Here is a 20,476-nt window from a genome sequence, read left to right on the forward strand (position 1 = left end):
CAACACTTGGGTCTAGGAGTTGGAGACCAGCCTGAGCAACATGGAGAAACCTTGTCTCTACAGAAAATACAAAAAAAACCAAATTAGCTGAGCATGGTAGTCTGCACCTGTAGTCCCAGCTATTTGGGAGGCTGAGGTGGGAGAATCACCTGAGCCTGGGGAGGTTGACACTGTCATGAGTAGTGATAGGGCCACTGCACTCTTGCCTGGGCAACAGAGTGAGACTCTATCTCAAAAAAAAAAAAAAAAGAAACATACTTCTAAATCTATGCATCAAAAAAATGATAGGGAAATTAGATGATGTTTTAAATTCAATGGTAATAATACATATCAAGACTTGTGTGATGCAGTTAAAACAATATTGATGGAGAAATCTGTAGCTTTTAATGTACATATTTGTAAAGAAGTTAGTAAAAGAAGAGCAAAATAGAAAGTAGAAAGAAATAAAGAAAATAGAATAATTGAAACAGAAAAAAATACAATAAAAACTATACAAAATTCAGGTCCTCTGAAAAGTCTAATAAAATTGATAGAACACTGGTGAGACTGATTAACAAAAGAGAGAAGGCACTAATAATTGATAATGAAGAAAGGAACACTGGTTCAGATCTTGCACACCTTAAAAACATGAGGTTGTTATGAACATGTAAATGGTATAAAAATTTAGATGAAAAACAAAAAAATCTGTATCAGACATGATACATAATAGCGAAACATGAAAAGCCTTTCTTTTGAAACTGGAAATGAGACATTTTTGCCTGCTAACACCTCTTTTTTAATGTTGTTCTAGAGTCCTGAATCTGTAGTAGCACAAGAAAAAAAGGAATAAAAAAAGAAGGAAAACTCACGATTTGAAAATGGTATGATTGAATGCATTGACAACCCAAACACATACACATTTATATTTTTATTGGATAAGAAATTTTAGCAGGGTTCCTGGATATAAAAATTAGTTTGGAAAAATTAGCTTACTTTATATATATTTAAGCAACAAAAAAGGAAAATGAAATATTAAAAAGATACTATTTACAATAGTGTCAAATATCAAATATATAGAGAGATAATAAAAGATCAGTGAAACTTCTGCATAGCAACAAATACAATTATATTATGAAACATTACAGAAGACCTAAATGAATTGAAAATCATGATTGGAAGGCTCAATGTTGAAGGAGTCTCTTGTCTCTCAGGTTAATGTATGGATTTGATGCAATATCATCCAAAATCCCAAAAGGCCTTTTTTGTTGTTGTTGTTGTTGTTGTTGTCTTATTGTTCATTTGGTTGGTTTTTCTTTTTTCTGGAACTTAAGCTGATTCTAAAATGTATAAGGAAATACAAAGGGTCAAGAATAACCAAGTCTGTGTTTTGACGAAAAAAAAATAAGGTAGAAGATCTATACTTCTAGGTTATCAAAATTTTTCTGAACAACTTTTATAATTAAGCCTGTGGAATTGGCAAAGTACAATGGAAAGACTAGGCTTCAGAAACAGACCTACATACATACAACTTGATTTATGACAAAGGTGACACTGTAAAAGAATGGAATATGGATAGATTTTCCAGTGAATGGTACTTGGTCAAATGGGTAGCATATACAAAATAAAATTGTACCTCAACCACTGTGCACAAAAATCAATCATAATCTTAAATGAGAAAGGCAATACAATGAAGCTGTTAGAAGATAATGTAGAAAAATATCTTCATGATTTGGGGATAAGGAACTTACTTATGTCACAAAAATCATCAGTCAGAAAAGAAAAGATAGATATTTTTTCCTCATTAAAAGACTTCAAACAAAAGTTGCCACTGCAGAGTCAAAACGCAAATTATGAAGTAGGCAAAGATGTCTGCAATATGTAAAATTGTGAAAAGGCTGTTATTCAGAAAACATGAATAACTACTACAAATCAACAGAAAAAGACACAATCCCAATAGAAAAATAGGCAAAAGACCTAACTAGGAACTTCCAAACAAGAAATCCAAAAGACCAATTAATATATAATCTCATTAGTAACTAAGAATGTTCAAATTAAAATCACAATGAGATACCATACATACCTACTTGATCTTTTTTAGGAAGTACAATATCAAATGGTAGGCAAAGATACAGAACTCTCATATAATGCTTATGGAAGTGTAAAAGTTTGGAAATATCTAGTAAAGTTGAACCTACGCCTACCTTAAAACTCAGCAATTCTGTTTACATATGTAAGCAAGGAGCTGGAAGTTCTCACTCCAACTTAACAACATATATATCTTACTAATCTGCAGTCACGTATGTATCAGGATACATGTACAAGAATAAGAATGTTCATGGCGACATTCTTTTAATAGCCCTAAACTGGAAACAAACCATATGTCTATCAACAATAGAATGGATATATTGTAGTTTATTCATACCATAATGAAGAGAAAGAATTAAACTATATAAAAGTATACCTTCCCTCTCCCCTCTCCCCCTCCCCTCTCCCCCTCCCCTCTCCCCTCTCCCCTCTCCCCTTTCTTCAGTCTCCCTCTCCTTCTTTTTTCGGTCTCCCTCTGTTGCCAAAGCTGGACTGTACTGCCGTGATCTCGGCTCTCTGCAACCTCCCTGCCTCGGGCTCCTGTGATTCTCCTGCCTCGGCCTGCCGAGTGCCTGGGATTGCAGGCGCGCACCGCCACGCCTGACTGGTTTTTGTATTTTTGGTGGAGAGGGAGTTTCGCCGTGTTGACTGGGCTGGTCTCCAGCTCCTAGCCTCCAGTGATCTGCCCGCCTCGGCCTCCCGAGGTGCTGGGATTGCAGACGGAGTCTCGCTCACTCAATGCTCAATGTTGCTCAGGCTGGAGTGCAGTGGCGTGATCTCGGCTCGCTACAACCTCCACCTCTCAGCCGCCTGCCTTGGCCTCCTAAAGTGCTAAGATTATAGCCTCTGCCCCGCCACCACCCCGTCTAGGAAGTGAGGAGCGTCTCTGCCTGGCCGCCCATCGTCTAGGATGTGAGGAGCCCCTCTGCCCGGCCACCCCGTCTGGGAAGTGAGGAGCGACTCTGCCCGGCCACCATCCCATATAGGAAGTGAGGAGTGTCTCTGCCCCGCCGCCCATGGTCTGGGAGGTGAGGAGCGCCTCTGCCCGGTCGCCCCGTCTGGAAGTGAGGAGCGCCTCTGCCCGGCCGCCCCGTCTGGGAGGAAGTGAGGAGCGCCTCTGCCTGGCTGCCACCCCATCTGGGAGGAAGTGAGGAGCGCCTCTGCCCGGCCACCCCATCTGGGAGGAAGTGAGGAGCGCCTCTGCCCGGCCGCCCCCTCTGGGAAGTGAGGAGCGCCTCTGCCCGGCTGCCCCGTCTGGGAGGTGAGGAGCGCCTCTGCCCGGCCGCCCTGTCTGGGAGGTGTACCCAACAGCTCGGAAGAGACAGTGACCATCGGGAGCGGGCCATGAGGACGATGGCGGTTTTGTTGAAAAGTGTGGGGAAAGGAAGGAGAGATCAGATTGTTGCTGTGTCTGTGTAGAAAGAGGTGGGCATAGGAGACTCCATTTTGTTCTGACTAGGAGAAATTCTTCTGCCTTGGGATGCTGTTGATCTATGGCCTTTCCCCCAGCCCCGTGCTCTCTGAAACATGGGCTGTGTCAACTCAGGGTTAAATGGATTAAGGGCGGTGCAAGATGTGCTTTGTTAAACAGATGCTTGAAGGCAGCATGCTCTTTAAGAGTCATCACCACTCCCTAATCTCAAGTACCCAGGGACATAAACACTGCAGAAGGCCGCAGAGACCTCTGCCTAGGAAAACCAGAGACCTTTGTTCATGTGTTTATCTCCTGACCTTCTCTCCACTATTATCCTATGACCCTGCCACATCCCCCCTCCGAGAAACACCCAAGAGTGATCAATAAATACTTAATAAAAAAAAAAAGCAAGAGTCACTGTACCCGGCCAACATGAATGAACTTTGAAAGTGCTATGCTAAGGCTAGGTGAAAGAAGTCAGTCACAAGAGACCACATATTTGTTGCATGATTTCATTTATATAAAATGTGCAGAATACGCAAATCTATAAAGACAGAAAATAGATTATAATACTTAGGGCTGGGGTGATTAGCAAATTGGAGGGTGATGGCTAAAGGTTTCTTCTTGGAGTGATGAAAGGTTTTAAAACTGACTATGGTGCTGTTTGCACAACTCTGTGACTATACTAAATATCATTTAATTGTACACTTTAAATGGGAGAAATGCATGGTATGTGAATTATATTTCAATAAAGCTCTTAGCAAAAAAAAAAAAAAAAGTAGACCTTTGAAAAACAGAGTGAATGAACCCAAAGAAAACAGAATATAAAGTATATGAGTCCACTTATATAAAGTTCAAAAACAGCAAAACTGAAAAAAAAAAAAAGAGTTGAAGAACTATGTGGCAAAACTGTAATGAAAAACGAGGTAACAAATACCATAAAAGTCAAGATAGCTACTCCTGCTAGCTGGGAGATGGGGTTTATGATGAAGAAGCGGCAGGTGATGGCTTTCTGGCATGTTGTCAATCAGGGCCATCTACATAATTTGTGGTGTCCAGAACAAACATCTTTTTTCTCTCCCTCCCTTTCTTTCTCCTCCCATGGTGTTTTCTTATTTGCTATTTAATGTGGCACTCCCTTGGGCACAGGTGGAAAACTGACCCTCACAGGAGCCAGGGGCCTGACTCCTGGTTCAGAGGAAATGGGGAGGATCCTGCACCTCAACCAGACACTTCCTGCACTGTACCTCCTGCTCAGCCTCTGCCAGAGCAGAGGGTGGGGTGGGGTGGAGTGGACAGAGTGAGCAGCCAGAACTCATTCTGGGGAGGAAGGGAGGTGGCAGGAGGCCCATGTTGCCTGAATCAATGCATTGTCCCATTGATACTTCACTTATAAAATGCAAATTCAAAGATAAAATTATTGAGAATTACATGATGGTGATTGCAGGGCATTAAATGTCAAGCAGGATGGAGGAGAAGGAGAGTAGAGCATGTTGACTCCTGAGCTTGGGGTCCTGTGCCACTGCAAGTCCCTGAAGCTGGCCCTTTCAGCAATGTTCTCTTTCCTGACCTGGGTAGCAGTTATACGGATGTGCATTTTACCATAACTGCTTGTCTCCGTTCATTTGTGCCACCATAACAAAATAATTGAGACTGAGTAATTTATAAAAACCAGAAATTTATTTTCTCAAGGTTCTGGAAGCTGAGAAGTTCAAGATCAAGATTTGATCCTGGTGTCTGGTGGAGCCTGCTCTGTGCTTCCAGGATGGTGCCTCTTGCTGCATCCTCACATGGTGGAAGAGATGGAAGGGGTAAACTTGCCCCCTCTATCCCTTTCATAAGGCGCTGATCACATTCATGAGGGTGGAACCCTCGTGGCCTCACCACCTCCTAAAAGCCCCACCTCTTTGTACTGTTGCATTGGGGATTGAGTTTCACAATGAATTTGGGAGGGGACACACACAAACACTGAAACCACAGCACTGCTTAAACTGGACATTTATGCTTTATACAATTTTCTGTATGACGGCTGAGTTTAAAACTAGATAAAGGAAAGGTGGTGTAAAACGGAATGAACTTTTGCTGTAAAATATAGAATTATTCACGTATAGAGATGTATATACTAGTAAATGCATATTTTTTTTCTAGAAGGAAACAATAATCTGTTAACATTGGTTGCTTCAAGGGACAGGGATTTGAGGAGATGAGGTAAAACAGGCTTTTGTTTTTCATATGAACCTTTTTGTATTATTTGAATTTCCTACTGTGGTCATGTTGGGATTACTGGCCAATTTATATGTTTTTGTAAATTAAATAAAATTATTTAGTTGCTTATTTTAAAGTAAAGCCAGAAAAATGCAATCATGTTAAAAGCCTATAGGGAAGAGAGGCACGGTTACACACTTTTTTAAGAATCATATTTTGAACCATTTTAGAAAGCAAAGAGCATTTTTGTTGATATGAACAACCCCCCTATAATTAAGGTTTCATAGATCTATATTTTTTACCTAGTCTACTCTGAAGTAGATTTACCGTGAAGCTAAAGGATTCAAACTTCAGAGTCCTTCACTTGGATAGACCCTTATAAAGTCCTGAACCTAATTTTGCATTCATAATTTTATATACTTCTTTAAAAAGACCTTTCAGATTATATAATCTTGAAGCCCCCCCTAAAACCTGATTCCGACCTTGACTGTGAGTTACACTCAAATCAAAGAGTTCTTATACCTGCCCTAAATATGAAGATTTGTAGAAATAAGTAACAAAACATGGTTGTAAAAATGTATCTAAACAGATTCACTCAAGATACACTTTAAATCTGGCAGTGAGAATTAACATGTCCCCTACTCCAGCAATCTTTTCAACTTGCCAGAAATGAATCATTTCCTCCTATGTGCTATGCCTGTACTTTCTCTCTATTGTTATTGAGGTTTGTATTACGTGCTTGTTAAGCTACCTGTCTGCCCTACTAGACAAGGAGCTCCCAAATAGCTAGGACCCTCTCAATTATTTTTGTGTCTCCAGGGCCTAGAAAAAGATTCTAGCATGCAACAAGTGACTGTTTAATAGGATCTTTTTACAACCACTGTATTGTGTGTAAAGGAGCCATAACTACAGTTCTTAGTTGAGTAAGCTTCATATGAAACTGATAACTATACATATACATACATGCACAGCTTAAGGAGATACACAAAGTACTTATCAGTAAGCATCTTTCTTTTTCCTACTGAATTTACATGATTTGGTCACATTTTGCAGAAGATATAAGCTTTTTTAAGCACAAGAACCAAACAATATCACGAATTATATGAATTATTTTAAAAATACATAAATGCACAAAGAAAAATATGAAAATTCAACATCCCACTGTCATGTTTCAGATATTTTTAATAAATAAACACTTTAAAATTCAGAAGAAACCATCTTTAAGCCATTCCCAGTATGAAAATTGATCATACAATCTGGGTCATTCTTGTCATACCCAACTAAATCAGAATCGAGGGACAAGGGGAGAAAGCAATCAGGGCACACAGCTCTAGCATTAAGAATTAAGTTTTTTACAACCTAGCTGCTGAAATGGCCTGCAGTAACTCTAAGACCAGTTTTACCAAGTAGTTGCTGAAACAATCTCCTATGACTAAGACTGGTTTTATCTACCACTCTCACTCACCAATCAGAGCTTGCCAGCTTCCCAAAACTTTACTATAGTGCCAATGAACCTTCTTTCAAAACAGTAGCAACATTTCTCTTTCTAATAAAACTCTCGACCTTCTCTTTGTTCTTCTGACATACTAAAGACCACTCAGTCTGTGTGTATGTCCTGAACTGCAATTCTTGCTTCCCCAAAAAACTATTAAATTTAGAAATTCATCTCTTTATATTTTATGCTTACTCTGACACCTTATACAAATTCCTTGGCTTCCTTCGTTGGAGATGAGCATCACCCTGAAGTTAGGATGTATCCATCCCATCCATATATTCTCATTTTTACCACTTAAAATGTATCCATAAATATATAATATGTATCCATAAATATATAATTATTCTGTGTTGTAATACTTTTTTTTTTTTTTGAGACAGGGTCTCGCTCTGTTGCTCAGGCTGGTGTGCAGTGGTGCAATCTCAGGTCACTGCAACCTCTGCCTCCTGGGTTCAAGCAATTCTCCTCCCTCAGCCTCCCAAGTAGCTGGGACCCCAGGCTTGCGTCCCATGCCTGCCTAATTTTTGTATTTTTAATAGAGACGGAGTTTCACCATGTTGGCCAGGCTGGTCTCGAACTCCTGACTTCAGATGATCCACCCTCCTTGGCCTCCCAAAGTGCTGGGATTACAGGCGTGAGCCACCACGCCCTGCTGTGGTTGTAATATTTTAAGCCAGTGTTATCTAATGCAACAGGTAAAATTTATTGTAATATTTTGTTTAACCCATTATATCCAAAATATTTAAACATATATGAAAAATTTTAATGTGCAATTCAATATTCTTTTTGAAAATTTCTTGTAGTAAGTCCAGAAATAAAAAAAAAATCCAGCTGATATATACTTACAGCACATCTCAATTCACATGCTAAAGTTAGAGTTCATATTTAAGTTGGAAAAACAGATTCATATATCTGAGTTGTTGCAAACACACTTAAAAGTACTCCAACAATTGAATCGAGCATCAGGTTTTTGTTTTTAGTTTAATTCAAATTCAATTAACGATTCAGTTTTTCGTCTCAACCACATTTCAAGTACTGAGTAGCCACATATGGCTAGACGACAGCCTACTGGACAGCGCAGCTTCAGGAGGCACACAATGTACTTATCAGTCAGCATCTTTCTTTTTCCTACTGAATTTACGTAATATTTAAATTGTTTTTCTTTGTCGTATCCTAGAACTCAAACGCACAGATGCAATGGATACCTTTGATTTTCCGCATCGATGGCATTTTGCATTTAAAAAGATCATCTGGGTGGGGTGGCGCGCGTCCCAGCTACTCGGGAGGCTGAGGCAGGAGAATCGCTTGAACTCGAGAGGCGGAGGTTGGAGGATCGCGCCACTGCACTGCACTCCATCCTGGGCGACAGAGAAAAACTGTCTCAAAAGAAAAACAAATCATTTATCACTAAATTTACTCACTAAAAGAACTTGCAAAAAAAAAACGCAAAACCCTACTGCCTAAAATATATTTTAAAACGTGTTTGTGTTTAAGCAGCATATATCTTCTGATAAATAATGACGCATGGTAGCTAACTAGTAAAGGTGCAGCTTTCATATTAGCCACGCCCATCCCTCTCCCCGCCCTCCACAAGCACGTCCCCGCAAGCACGCACAAACATACACGCGTACGCGCGCACACACGTACACGCGCGCGCCCGCGAACACGTACATACAAGCGGGCGCGCACAAACGCCGGCAGCACACAGGCGCGCACGCGCTTTTCAGGACTCAGGAAATGCGCTTTCTACTCCCCGCGCCCGGTGGAGCTAATGCAGGGAAGTTTCTGGGAACATTCGACCAGCGTTTGTATTGGTGAGGTTCCAAGCCTCCTTTAAAATGATATGACTCCGCCCTTCTCCAACACCGTTTGAGGAGAAATGGAAAAGGTTGGGCGTGGAGGTGAAAAGGGGCCCTGTTGTCAACTGGTCCGTACTCCACCTCAGGAGGCGGCCAACTTGGTGGGCCCAAGAATAAAAACTTTCCTTTGTAAGAACATGCAAGGGTTTAGAAACGCCCCCCCTCCCCCCCCCCCCCGCCAAGGCGTTTATGAGGGGGACCTGTCATAGTTGAGAAGTCAGGATGGGCGTTTTCCTCCCAGGAGTTGCCCTATTAATTTGCGGCCTCGATAGTTGGTCAAGCCGGGATGTTAGCTGCGGAACCTCCAGGACCGAAGAGCGCCAATTCTCCTGAGTTCTCCTTGGTTTGGGTTTCCCACAAAAGAGTGGTCACACCAAAAACTGTGTCTCCACAAATGCGAAACGGCCTCGAAACTTTTTTTTCCCCACACGATCACTTACTTCCCACACCACTCCCATCCCTTTATGTTTCGCCTCAGGAGTCGAGGAACTTCTCTGAAAACCAATTCTACAATATCCCAGCCGCTAAACACAGCCCGAATTCCCTAGAGACTAAGAGCGCGAGAGAAAACACTGTAAACCCCAATCACACGCTCCTGTTTTCCCGGTACTGAAAAAAAAAAAAAAAAAGGTGGGTCCGTGGCCGCGCTATGCATGCTAGGATTAGTAGTTCCTCTGTCCCTCATGGCGCGGGGTCAGGGCGGAGCTCAGGTTGACTCCGCAGCAGAGAACTACAATTCCCATGGGGCCGCGCGGCAGAAAGAAAGGGGCGGGACGGGAGGGGGCGAGTCGCGCTTGCGCAGGTCCCGGGGCCGGAGGGAGGCGGAGGCGTAGCGGTCCAACTGCTGAAGTCCCCATGTGACAGTGAGCGGGGTCCCCGCTCCAGGAGACGCTCGACTCTGCGTCCCGGCCCTCAGCACTGTCCACTGTTTCGGTGCCAGCAGAGACCAGCAGGCCCGGGACAGTTGGTGTTTGGCCGTGCGCTGTCTAACTTGGTGTGCAGAGTGAATTGCCGCTGCCGGAGCGGAGAAAGGCGGAGCGGCCAGGAGAGAGGGGATTTCTGTCAGCGCCGGCGCTCGGGAGCTCGGAGACATGAACGGCTTCACGCCTGACGAGATGAGCCGCGGCGGGGATGCGGCCGCCGCAGTGGCCGCAGTGGTCGCTGCCGCGGCCGCCGCCGCCTCGGCGGGGAACGGGACCGGCGCGGGCACCGGGGCTGAGGTGCCGGGCGCGGGGGCGGTCTCAGCGGCTGGGCCCCCGGGGGCGGCCGGGCCGGGCCCCGGGCAACTGTGCTGCCTGCGGGAGGATGGTGAGCGGTGCGGCCGGGCAGCAGGCAACGCTAGCTTCAGCAAGAGGATCCAGAAGAGCATCTCCCAGAAGAAGGTGAAGATCGAGCTGGATAAGAGCGTAAGTAAACCGCGGGACCGCCCTGCCCTCCCGCCCCCCGGTGGGGCCCCAGGAGCCGGGCAAAGGCACGGGTTATCGGCGGGGTCCCCCAGACAACCGCACTGGCTGCAGTGCGGTCTCGTGGAGTCTGTGTTTGGAAGCAAATAACAAAGTCGCTGCAACTCCGACCGCCACCCCAACACACACACCACACACACGCTGTCGTTCCCCTCTTCTTTCCCACACTGGCCCCCAACCTCCCGCTGCCTGCGTCTCTCCCGCGCAGTCTTCCCTCTTCCTTCTCCTCTGCGACCGGGACACGAAACAAAGGGGACCGCCGCACTGAGGGCCCAGAGTAGTTTTCTTGCAGCCCGGCAGCTCTTCTGGAATGGTGGCGCCTTTGTTTTGCTTCCCAAGCTGGTGTTTGGCCCCAGGCGGTACTAAATCCCGTCGTCTAGGAGAAAGCGGAGGACCTTCACGAACAAGGAAGATCCTGTTCTTTTCTGTGTTCCGTCTCCTCCGGAGCGGAGTGAGAGGGAAGCCGAGCTCACCCGCCGCCTGGCAGTGAGTCGGGGTTGTAAACGGCGTTTGCGCTGTCAGCTCCGAGGGCAGGTACTCCGATGGTGGGGAGCACGTAGCCTCTGCGGTTTTGCCATCCCCTTGGCAGCCATCAGGATTTCTTTTTTCCTCCTTTTGCACGTCTTTTCGTTTGACCATCTATGAGGTTTTTAGAAACAGCCGTTGCTACTTTTGGGAGATCTGGCTAGCGGTAAATGAATAACGTGGTATCAAGAACCTACCAGAAGTCCTGCATATTTTTATCTTGCGCTGGGCTTAGAAGTAAATGTAAAAGCCTGTTAGCTCAGCCCGTGTTTGTTTCAAATGTTACTCTACAGCTCGCAGGAGTATATGTAATTAAAGTTTTTGAAAAGTTTATTTGTGACACTTTTTGCCCGTTTAAACAATTTTCAGTGTTATCCGTGAGAAACTTTTCAGGTGAAGTTGCATAATTTCAGATTGCTTTGGAAAAATGTGTTATAGATAAATACATTGATTTAATATTCAGAAAAGTTTATAACTGAAATTTAAATATAGTTATGAAGTCGATAGCTCATTTGTAAAAACGGATGGTTTTGTATCTGGAATGTAATTTGGATATTCAGTTAGAAAGACTGGAAAGCATACATTATATTACTAAAATACGCTCTTCTTTAATTAGAGAAAGTACTGTCAAGTGGCAAAAGTGTGAGCAACATCATCTTTCCTCTTATCAGTTAAAAATTCAACATGAACTAATTCAGGTCATCCTTACTGCTATCTATCTATCTACCTATCTATCTATCTATCTATCTATTTAGGACAAAGTCTCACTCTGTTGCTCAGGCTGGAGTGCAGTGGTGCGATCTCGGCTCACTGCAACCTCCAACCACCAGGTTCAAGTGATTGTCTTGCCATAGCCTCCTGAGTAGCTGGGATTACAGGCTAGTGCCACCACGCCCGCCTAATTTTTTGTATTTTTAGTAGAGACGGGATTTCACTATGTTGGCCAGGCTTGTGTGGAACTCCTGAGCTCAAGTAATCCACCCGCCTCGGCCTCCCAAAGTGCTGGTATTACAGGCGTGAACCACCGCGCCCAGCCCCCTCACTGCAATTTGATGAGAAAACCCAGAGGGTTGGAATTTTTCATTCTCCTCTCCCTCCCTCCCTCCCTTACCCGCTTCCCCAAATGGAACCAACCCCTCCTTCCCCATCCACCATCCTTTTAACAGTATTCCAGACATCTTGTGTTTTAACAGGGTATAGGATTTAAACGTATAAATATTCCATTGTCTTAACAATGGCCCATATTGACTGTCTTTATTTTTAAGAACTCACTGTGGCATATGTGTTTTACTAATATATAGACACATTTTACTGTAATCATAAGCAGTGTGTGAAACTTTTTTGTTTCAGGCAAGGCATCTTTACATATGTGATTATCATAAAAACTTAATTCAGAGTGTTCGAAACAGAAGAAAGAGAAAAGGGAGTGATGATGATGGAGGTGATTCACCTGTTCAAGATATTGATACCCCAGAGGTAGATGGAAGTTTTTTGTGCTTAATATAAATCCTAAGTAGTGCATTCTGAAACCTTTATAAAAAGATATGAACAGTCTTTTAAGTGTTTAAAACATTTGAGAAATCTGAAAATGAAAGCAAAATTAAATATAGCCAGTTGACATGCATTTACACAGTTTGAATTGTTACATTTTAAACTGACAATTTTTGCAGCTCTGTTGTCACATAACTTACTCTTTTTTTAACCTCAGTTTATATTATTTATCCCCAAAAGATTAAATTGTTTAATAATTTATATGTTTGATTATGTAAATTTTTTAAATAATTTTTTTGATTTTGGAAGTAAATTTTTATTGTGCTGAAGTTAAAATGTTTGTTATTATTCATATCAATTATAAATTTTCAACAAATCGTATGAACTAATTTATACATGTTAATTTTTTCTAGGTTGATTTATACCAATTACAAGTAAATACACTTAGGAGATACAAAAGACACTTCAAGCTACCAACCAGACCAGGACTTAATAAAGCACAACTTGTTGAGGTATATATGAGTTTTAAACTATTTGAACTATCTGCACAACCAAGAGGTTATTAAATGCTAATGAAAGTATTAATGTAGTGTATGTAACAGTGCATTTTAGTTAGGAAGAACAAAGTTAAAAAATCTGTTGTGGAAGAATCTAGTTTTCTAGAAATGTTTGTCTGCCGCTTAGGAAATTCCTTTTTGTAATGACTAATCAGTAGATTGTGTACAGCACCTCTGATATTGGCTTTCAAAATGTGTTGTTTGTTTGTTTTTTGAGACAGAGTCTCGCTCTGTCGCCCAGGCTAGAGTGCAGTGGCACGAACTTGGCTCATTGCAACCTCTGCCTACCAGGTTCAAGCAATTCTCCAGCCTCAACCTCCCAAGTAGCTGGTACTTCAGGTGTGCACCACCACACCAGGCTAATTTTTGTATAATATTTTTAGTAGAGATAGGGTTTCACCATGTTGGCCAGACTTGTCTGAAACTCCTGACTTCAAGTGATCTGCCCACCTCAGCCTACCAGAGTGCTGGGATTACCAGTGTGAGCTACCGTGCCTGGCCCTCAAAATGTTGAATGAGAGTTTTTTAATCCTCACTTTAGAAATCTATTAGTTTTAAAACTCCATTTAACCAGTAAACATTTGAGCACCTAATTGAGGCATAATAAAATTAATTAACAAGCTTTAATGTCCTTATTAGAATTTATATTTTAAAGTGGTGGAATAGGCCTACAAATCAGCCCCTAAACAGTATTTTTATAATTTGCTGACTTAACTATTTCAAAATTTGTCCTTGTTGATGTTAGTTTGATTAGAGACATCCATGTGTTTTTCACATCTAGAAGAGGCAAAAGCTTTTCTTTTACTTGTAGTTTGCTTTGATAGAGGACTTCTAGTCAGTCACTGAGTTGTGAAAAGTTAATGGAGTGTGCATATGTTCTCAGGATATAATAGAACCAAGAAATCTGTGCATCTTATTAAGATGTTTATAGATTTATATATTTATATTTTAATCATATTTAAAATAAAAATTTTTACTTGCAGCTACTGAGGAGGATTGATTAAGCCTAGGAGTTTGAGTCACCATGGGCAACATAGCAACATTCCATCTCTAAAAAAAGAAAATTTAGCCTACTAGACAAAATAGAAGTATAGATATATAAATCAGTTTTCTCATATTCTTTGCATGGATTTAGTAGTTACCCAACATTTTCTAAAATGTGCATATTGAATAAAATGAAATATGAATAGAGTTACATTTATTTGGCAGAATGCTTTTTAACATTGTTAAAATCTAATATATTAACTATTTAGCTAAAATTTCTTATCCTTGGTTGGGCAACACAGATCTAATTAATTTTTCTTTAATTTTGATTTAAAAGATCAAGTTCTTTTGGGGTTGTACAATACATTATTGTAACATAAATATAGATGTTGCCCACCATGATGAAATATTTCAATAGGTACTAATGGAGTGAAGGCACCCCTGTTTTGGGACAAATGAGAACCAAAGGTGTAATTTCAGGTATAAATTAAACCTGAAATTTTTGATAAACTGACCTTCTAAGAACAGTTATATTATTTCCAGAGTTCTTTTCTTTTTTATACATAAGAGATAGCCATGAATGTTATATTTTACTTAATCAGAAATGCAGATATTAACAGGTTAAGGAATGTGCAGATGTAGTACATATATTTTAAGACAGGGGTCCCCAACCCCAGGGCCATGGACTGGTACTGGTTGGTGGTCTGTTAGGAAGAGGTCCACAGAGCAGGAGGTGAGCACCAGCTAGCAAGCATTACTGCCTGAGCTCCGCCTCCTATCAGATCAGCCACAGCATTAGATTCTCATAGGAGTCCAAACCCTCTTGTGAAGTGCACATGTGAGGGATCTAGGTTGTATGCTTGTTATAAGAATCTAATGCCTAATGATCTGAGGTGGAACAATTTCATACCAAAACCAACTCCCCCACCCCCAATCTGTGCAAAAATTGCCTTCCATGAAATCGATCTCTGGGGCCAAAAAGGTTGGGGACCACTGTTTTAAGGGATTCCAGGGTTGTATGACTAAGTCTTAAGTCTCTTAATTATTGTGTGGATGAACTTTTTTCTTAAGAAATTTTATTTTCTGGAATCTAAATATGCATGTCAGCACCCCAGGTAAGTCTATTATTCTTCTATTAGTAATTGTAGTATGCATGTTACGTTAGCACAATGAAAAGGCAAGGAAGCAGGTAAATATCCTTCATTAAACATCCCTCTTTCTCCTCTCATTTCCATTCATAATTTTTATTTAGAAAAATTTTCAAGGAACCCTAACCAAAGAATGCTACCAAGGTATGAATGAATGAATATAATTTGTAGCAAACAATTTATATGTTATTGTTGGTTTCTCTACTACCAAAAGTTTTCAACTTCATACTTCTTTTTCTGTCAGTAGGGTCTAAACCATTGCAGGTTTAATGATGCATGTGGTCTCTTACGTCTGTTTTATCTCATTTAAAGTTTAAAAGTAAAATCATTTATTCCCTACTCTAGATTCCAATTACAAAATTTATTATTTTTATTTTGTTTATTTATCTTTTTTGAGACAGAGTCTTGCTCTGTCACCCAGGCTGAAGTCCAGTGGCGTGATCTCGGCTCACTGCAACCTCCACCTTCTGGGTTCAAGCAATCCTGTCTCAGCCTTCCGAGTAGCTAGGATTACAGGTGTACGCCACCACGCCTGTCTAATTTTTGTATTTTTTTTGGTAGAGATGGAGTTTCATCATGTTGCTGAGGCTGGTCTCAAACTCCTGGGCTCAGGTGATCCGCCCACCTCGGCCTCCCAAAGTGCTGTGATTACAGGCATGAGCCACCACGCCTGGCTCAATTATAAAATTTAAAATAAATAAAAGGAAAATATATTTTCTAATCAATGTATGTTAAATTGAGTGGGCCAAAGGGTGCTTTGAAATCACACTATCTCTTGTTCATAACATTTTATTCTTAAATGCTGTTTGTCCTGTTGGTATTTTGTTAATATAATTTTTAAAGGAAATAGCCCTTATCGTATAGCACTTTTGATGAAACTGTATTTTTTACGTAGTTTATGAAACCTGTTATATCTAAAATTTAATTTCCTTAATTTTTCTTTTCTTTATAGATAGTTGGTTGCCACTTTAGGTCTATTCCAGTGAATGAAAAAGACACCTTAACGTATTTCATCTACTCAGTGAAGAATGACAAGAACAAATCAGATCTCAAGGTTGATAGTGGTGTTCACTAGGAGACGTGGAATTGAGACTAATAACTTGGATGTTAACACTGTTTACTGTTTTTTCACATGTAGAAATGTTCTTTGTGTATTTTTTCTACAGAGGATTTTCTCTGATTTTATTTTCTTTGTTTCTGATTCTAATAATTAGTTGGAAACTCGTAAAGTGAGCTTTCCTAAATTAAAAACTATTTTAAATAAAGGTTATTACTATTATAGTTGCTTCAGTGTATTTATTTTGTGAAACTTGATTTTTCTTTTAAACTGACTTAGAGATCAGTATTGAGATTTTAATGTAAAGTCCTTCATTTTGTAATCTCCCTTTTTTTTTTTTTAAAAACTTCCAAGAAATTAACAGGGTAAGGAGAAGTAACAAATGTAGCACATTTGCATTCTCTGGGACAATCTGAGTTGGAATTGAAGATAATCTAAATAGCATTTTTTTTTAAGTGCTTTATAATGCTAGCAAATTTGAAAAATAAACTTCTATTGGAATGCAACTTCTTTTTTATTTCCTTTTTTTGTTATTATTACTTGATGAAGTACTAGGAAGAACAAATGGTTTAATTTATATACCCACCTCCTTCAAAAGAAGACTTAATGTGCCAGCAAAGATAAACACAATGCTGAAAGTTGAAATAAGAACATAAAATTAAATAGCTGTTTTTGAAAATTTTGTCTTTGAGAAAAGATATTTATGTGGCATGAATATAGAAAATACCTCTGCTATGCCACTTAATTTTTAGTGATGTCCTGTACTGTTCACATTGCAAATTGTAACTAATAAGTTGAAGAGGTCTAGATATCTAACAAGATCTTCATTTACATTTTGGTTATATATGGCTCTGACTTGATTTATATCTCCTTTTTATGTTTCATTCTCTGTCAGATTTCTATCAAATTTTCTAAACCTCTGCTTTTCGTGAGATTATATTGTTTAGCTAAGTTCTTACAAATCAAATTTATAGCTTGTGACATGAAAAAAACGAGCTTCAGCAAACTGTTCTGAAATAAAGCTGTAGATTTTAGGCTGGAAATGGATGAGACCATTAATGTAGCTCATGATTTCTCAAAGTTGACATTTGAACTTGATAATTCTTTTTGTGGGAGGCTGTTCAGTCTATCGGAGGATTAGCAACATCCCTAAGTCCACTCAGTAGGTGCCAGTAGCTCCCCCAAGGTGTGACAACCAAAAATTCCTCTAGACACTGTCAAACATACTTTGAGGGTCAAAATCACAGCTAGTTGAGAACCACTGATGCAACTAAAGTACTACATCTAAAGTACTAGTTCATTAGTAGGTGACTGTGCGTATTTTCAAGTGTTCTTAATGTATTGACAGCTAGAAAATACAATGAACAATAAAGCAACTGGTCATTGGTTTTGCTATGACCATTTAAAGATTTACTTGCTACTTTATTGAAAGCACAGTCTGTGATAATTGCTATTATAGAAACTTCTCATTTCTGTCATTCTGGAAATCTGTGAGAAGATTTCTTATAAAAACACATTTTGAGGCAGGGTACAGTGGCTCACACCTGTAATCCCAGCACTTCAGGAGGCCAAGGCGGGCAGATCGCTTGAGCCCAGGCATTCAAGACCAGTGTTGGCAAAATGGCGAAACCATATCTCTACAAAAAAATAAAAAACTTAGCTAGGTGTGGTGGCATACATCTGTAGTCCCAGCTACTTGGGAGGCTGAGGTGGGAGAATCCCTTGAGCCTCTGAGATTGGGGATGCAGTGAGCCATGATTGCAGCGCTGCAGTCCAGCCTGGGCACTGGAGTGAGACCCTGACTCAAAAAAACAAACAAAAAAAGAACGAAACCCATATTCTGTTCTTGTGAAAAAAAAACTTGAAATTATTTGCTGACATAAAAGTATGAACATAACCTTTGACTGGCAATGTTAATTTCATATAATTATTTGTATAATAAAATGCAGTTTTATAAAATATGAATGAGTTCTGAATGGTAGTTATTAAATGAAATCAAATCCTTGTTAAAACAATTTAAAACACGAAAAATTGGGTCTTATAAGTTGAGAACTTTCAGAACCTCACCAAAGCTGAGTAACTCGAGAAGCTGCAAAGTCAGTTTTATATGAAAATTTCAGTTACCACTGGATTTTTTTAATGATGAATTCATTAGAAACTATTTTTACTTTATCTGAACAAAAAATGAATGGAAACTCATTTCTATAAGGGTATAGGTTACTTTTGATGTTAGAGCATTAAGAAAAGAATCTAAATTTAAATGCCACTAGAAGTAGGAGGAAAAAGCATACTGAATGGATAGCAGGGGCTCAAAAAATAAGTTAGTTATTTGGTTACTAACTTCAAAAGAATAATTTTGGGAAAGGCCTAAAAATTAATGCCTGAAATACATGTCTTTACAAAAAATAAATTCTATATTTTCTACATGAAGTCTTTTTAAATTAAGAAACATAATAAAATATACAATTAATCATTTTAAAGTGTATGATATGGTGGTATTTAATGTATTTGCAATATTGTATAACCAGCAGCTCTAATTTCAAAACTTTCTTGTCACCCAACAAAAACAGCCATACATAGTCACTCCCCTTTCTTCCCTCTCCCTATTCCCTGGTAACCTCCATTCTGCTTTTTATCTCTATGGATTTGCCTATTCTGGATATATTATAAGGGAATCATACAATGACGTACTGCAAGTTGGGTGAACCTTGAAAACATGCCAAAAAACATAGTGCTAAAAAAAGCATGTTTTCAAGGTTCATCGAAGTTGCAGTATTTCCTTTTTCAGGCTGAATAATATGCCATTGTATCTATTGAACACAGTTTATACATTTATTTGTTGATGAACATTGGGTTTCTACCTTTGGCTATTATGAATAATGCTGCTGTAAACATTCATGTACGAGATTTTCTTTGAACATATGTTTTCATTTCTCTTGGGTGTATACCTAGCAGTAGAACTGCTGGTACATAAATAATTCTGTACTTAACTTTTTGAGGAACTTCCAATCTTTTCCAAGTTGCTATGCTCTTTTACATTTCTATCAGCAAGTATAAAGGCTCCTATTTCTTCAATTCACTAACATTTGTATTTCATTAAAAAAAAAATTAAAGCCATCCTACTCGGTGTGAAGTGGTACCTCATTGTGGATTTTATTTATGTTTCCTTAATGATCAATTTTATTGAATATCTTTTCATGTGCTCTTGGCCACTTATATAACTTCTTTGGAGAAGTGTTTATTCAAGTCCTTTTTATTCTTTTTTTTTTTTAGTTGGGTTGTTTGTTTTTTGTTGTTGAAATGTAGGACTGTTTATTTATTGTGAGTATTAAACCCTTATAAGATACATGATTTGTAAATATTTTCTCTCATTCTGTAAGTTGCCTTTTCACAGTTCTGATAATGCCGTTTGATGCACAAAAGTTTTAAATTTTTACATAGTCCAATTTATCTATTTTTTCCTTTGTTGCTCATATTTTTGGTGTCAAAAGAATCCATTGCCAAAACCAACATCATAAACATTAATGTACATGTTTTCTTCTAGGAGTTCTACAGTTTTAACTCCTAAATTTAAGATTGTTGAACTGTTGTGAATCAATTTTTACATATGAATGAGGTAGGGGTCCAACTTCATTCTTTTGCATGTGGTTAGCCACTTGTCCCAGTACGATTTGTTGAAGAAACTATTTTTTCCCAGCTGAATAGTCTTGACACGCTTGTTGAAAATCAACTGGCCATAGATGTTTATTTCTGCATTCTCAATTCTATTCCATGGTCTATGTATTTCTTCTTATGCCAATACTATACTCTTTTGACTACTGTAGCCTTGTAATAAGTTTTGAAATCAGGAAGTAGGAATCCTTCTACTTTGTTTTTCTTTTTCAGTATTGTTTTGGCTATTCAGGGCCCCTTGCAATTCCATATGAATTTGAGGATTGGTTTTTTCATTTTTTGCCCAAAAGGCTATTAGAATTTTGATGGAGATTGCATTGAATCTGTGGACCATTTTCAGATTGCCAGCTTAACAATGTTAAGCATTCCAATCCATGATTATGGGATATCTTTCCATTTTTTTAGGTCTTCTTTAATTTCTGCATGTTTTATAGTTTCCAGTGTACAAGTCTTTCACCTCTTGGTTAAATTTATGTTTAGGTATTTTCTTCTTTTTGACACTATTGTAAATATAATTGTTTTCTTAAATTCTTTTTTGAATC

The 20,476-nt window shown here is 39.6% G+C and overlaps 1 protein-coding gene and 1 long non-coding RNA gene across 3 annotated transcripts; one reads left to right on the forward strand and one right to left on the reverse strand.

The window, feature by feature from the left end:
• Positions 1 to 893: 893 nt before the first annotated feature.
• LOC129034661 (uncharacterized) lies at positions 894 to 9,654 on the reverse strand. The gene is made up of 3 exons (XR_008501965.2): positions 9,478 to 9,654; positions 8,384 to 8,554; positions 894 to 1,316 (listed from the first exon to the last, which is right to left on the reverse strand). It is a non-coding gene; the product is annotated as an uncharacterized LOC129034661 (long non-coding RNA).
• Positions 9,655 to 9,837: 183 nt separating this feature from the next.
• SAP30 (Sin3A associated protein 30) lies at positions 9,838 to 16,484 on the forward strand. Of its 2 annotated transcripts, XM_054484108.2 has the most exons (5): positions 9,838 to 10,443; positions 12,376 to 12,501; positions 12,930 to 13,028; positions 15,310 to 15,349; positions 16,158 to 16,484. In XM_054484108.2, exons 1-5 carry the CDS (start codon positions 10,129 to 10,131, stop codon positions 16,175 to 16,177), a joined length of 600 nt encoding a protein of 199 aa, XP_054340083.1. In that variant the 5' UTR covers positions 9,838 to 10,128; the 3' UTR covers positions 16,178 to 16,484. The 2 variants fall into 2 exon arrangements, with proteins under 2 accessions (XP_054340083.1, XP_054340082.1); XM_054484107.2 differs by lacking the exon at positions 15,310 to 15,349 and having other exon boundaries at positions 9,840 to 10,443.
• Positions 16,485 to 20,476: the final 3,992 nt, after the last annotated feature.

The sequence above is a fragment of the Pongo pygmaeus genome, chromosome 3, assembly GCF_028885625.2.
Source record: "Pongo pygmaeus isolate AG05252 chromosome 3, NHGRI_mPonPyg2-v2.0_pri, whole genome shotgun sequence".
NCBI classification, from domain to species: Eukaryota; Metazoa; Chordata; class Mammalia; order Primates; family Hominidae; genus Pongo; species Pongo pygmaeus.

Bases quoted from the DNA above. Each gene is read 5' to 3' on its own strand.
- SAP30 (XM_054484107.2), top strand. From the start codon at position 10,129: ATGAACGGCTTCACGCCTGACGAGATGAGCCGCGGCGGGGATGCGGCC. The intron at 10,444-12,375 runs GTAAGTAAACCG...TTTTTGTTTCAG, and splicing joins AGATCGAGCTGGATAAGAGC to GCAAGGCATCTTTACATATG. The intron at 13,029-16,157 runs GTATATATGAGT...TTTTCTTTATAG, and splicing joins ATAAAGCACAACTTGTTGAG to ATAGTTGGTTGCCACTTTAG.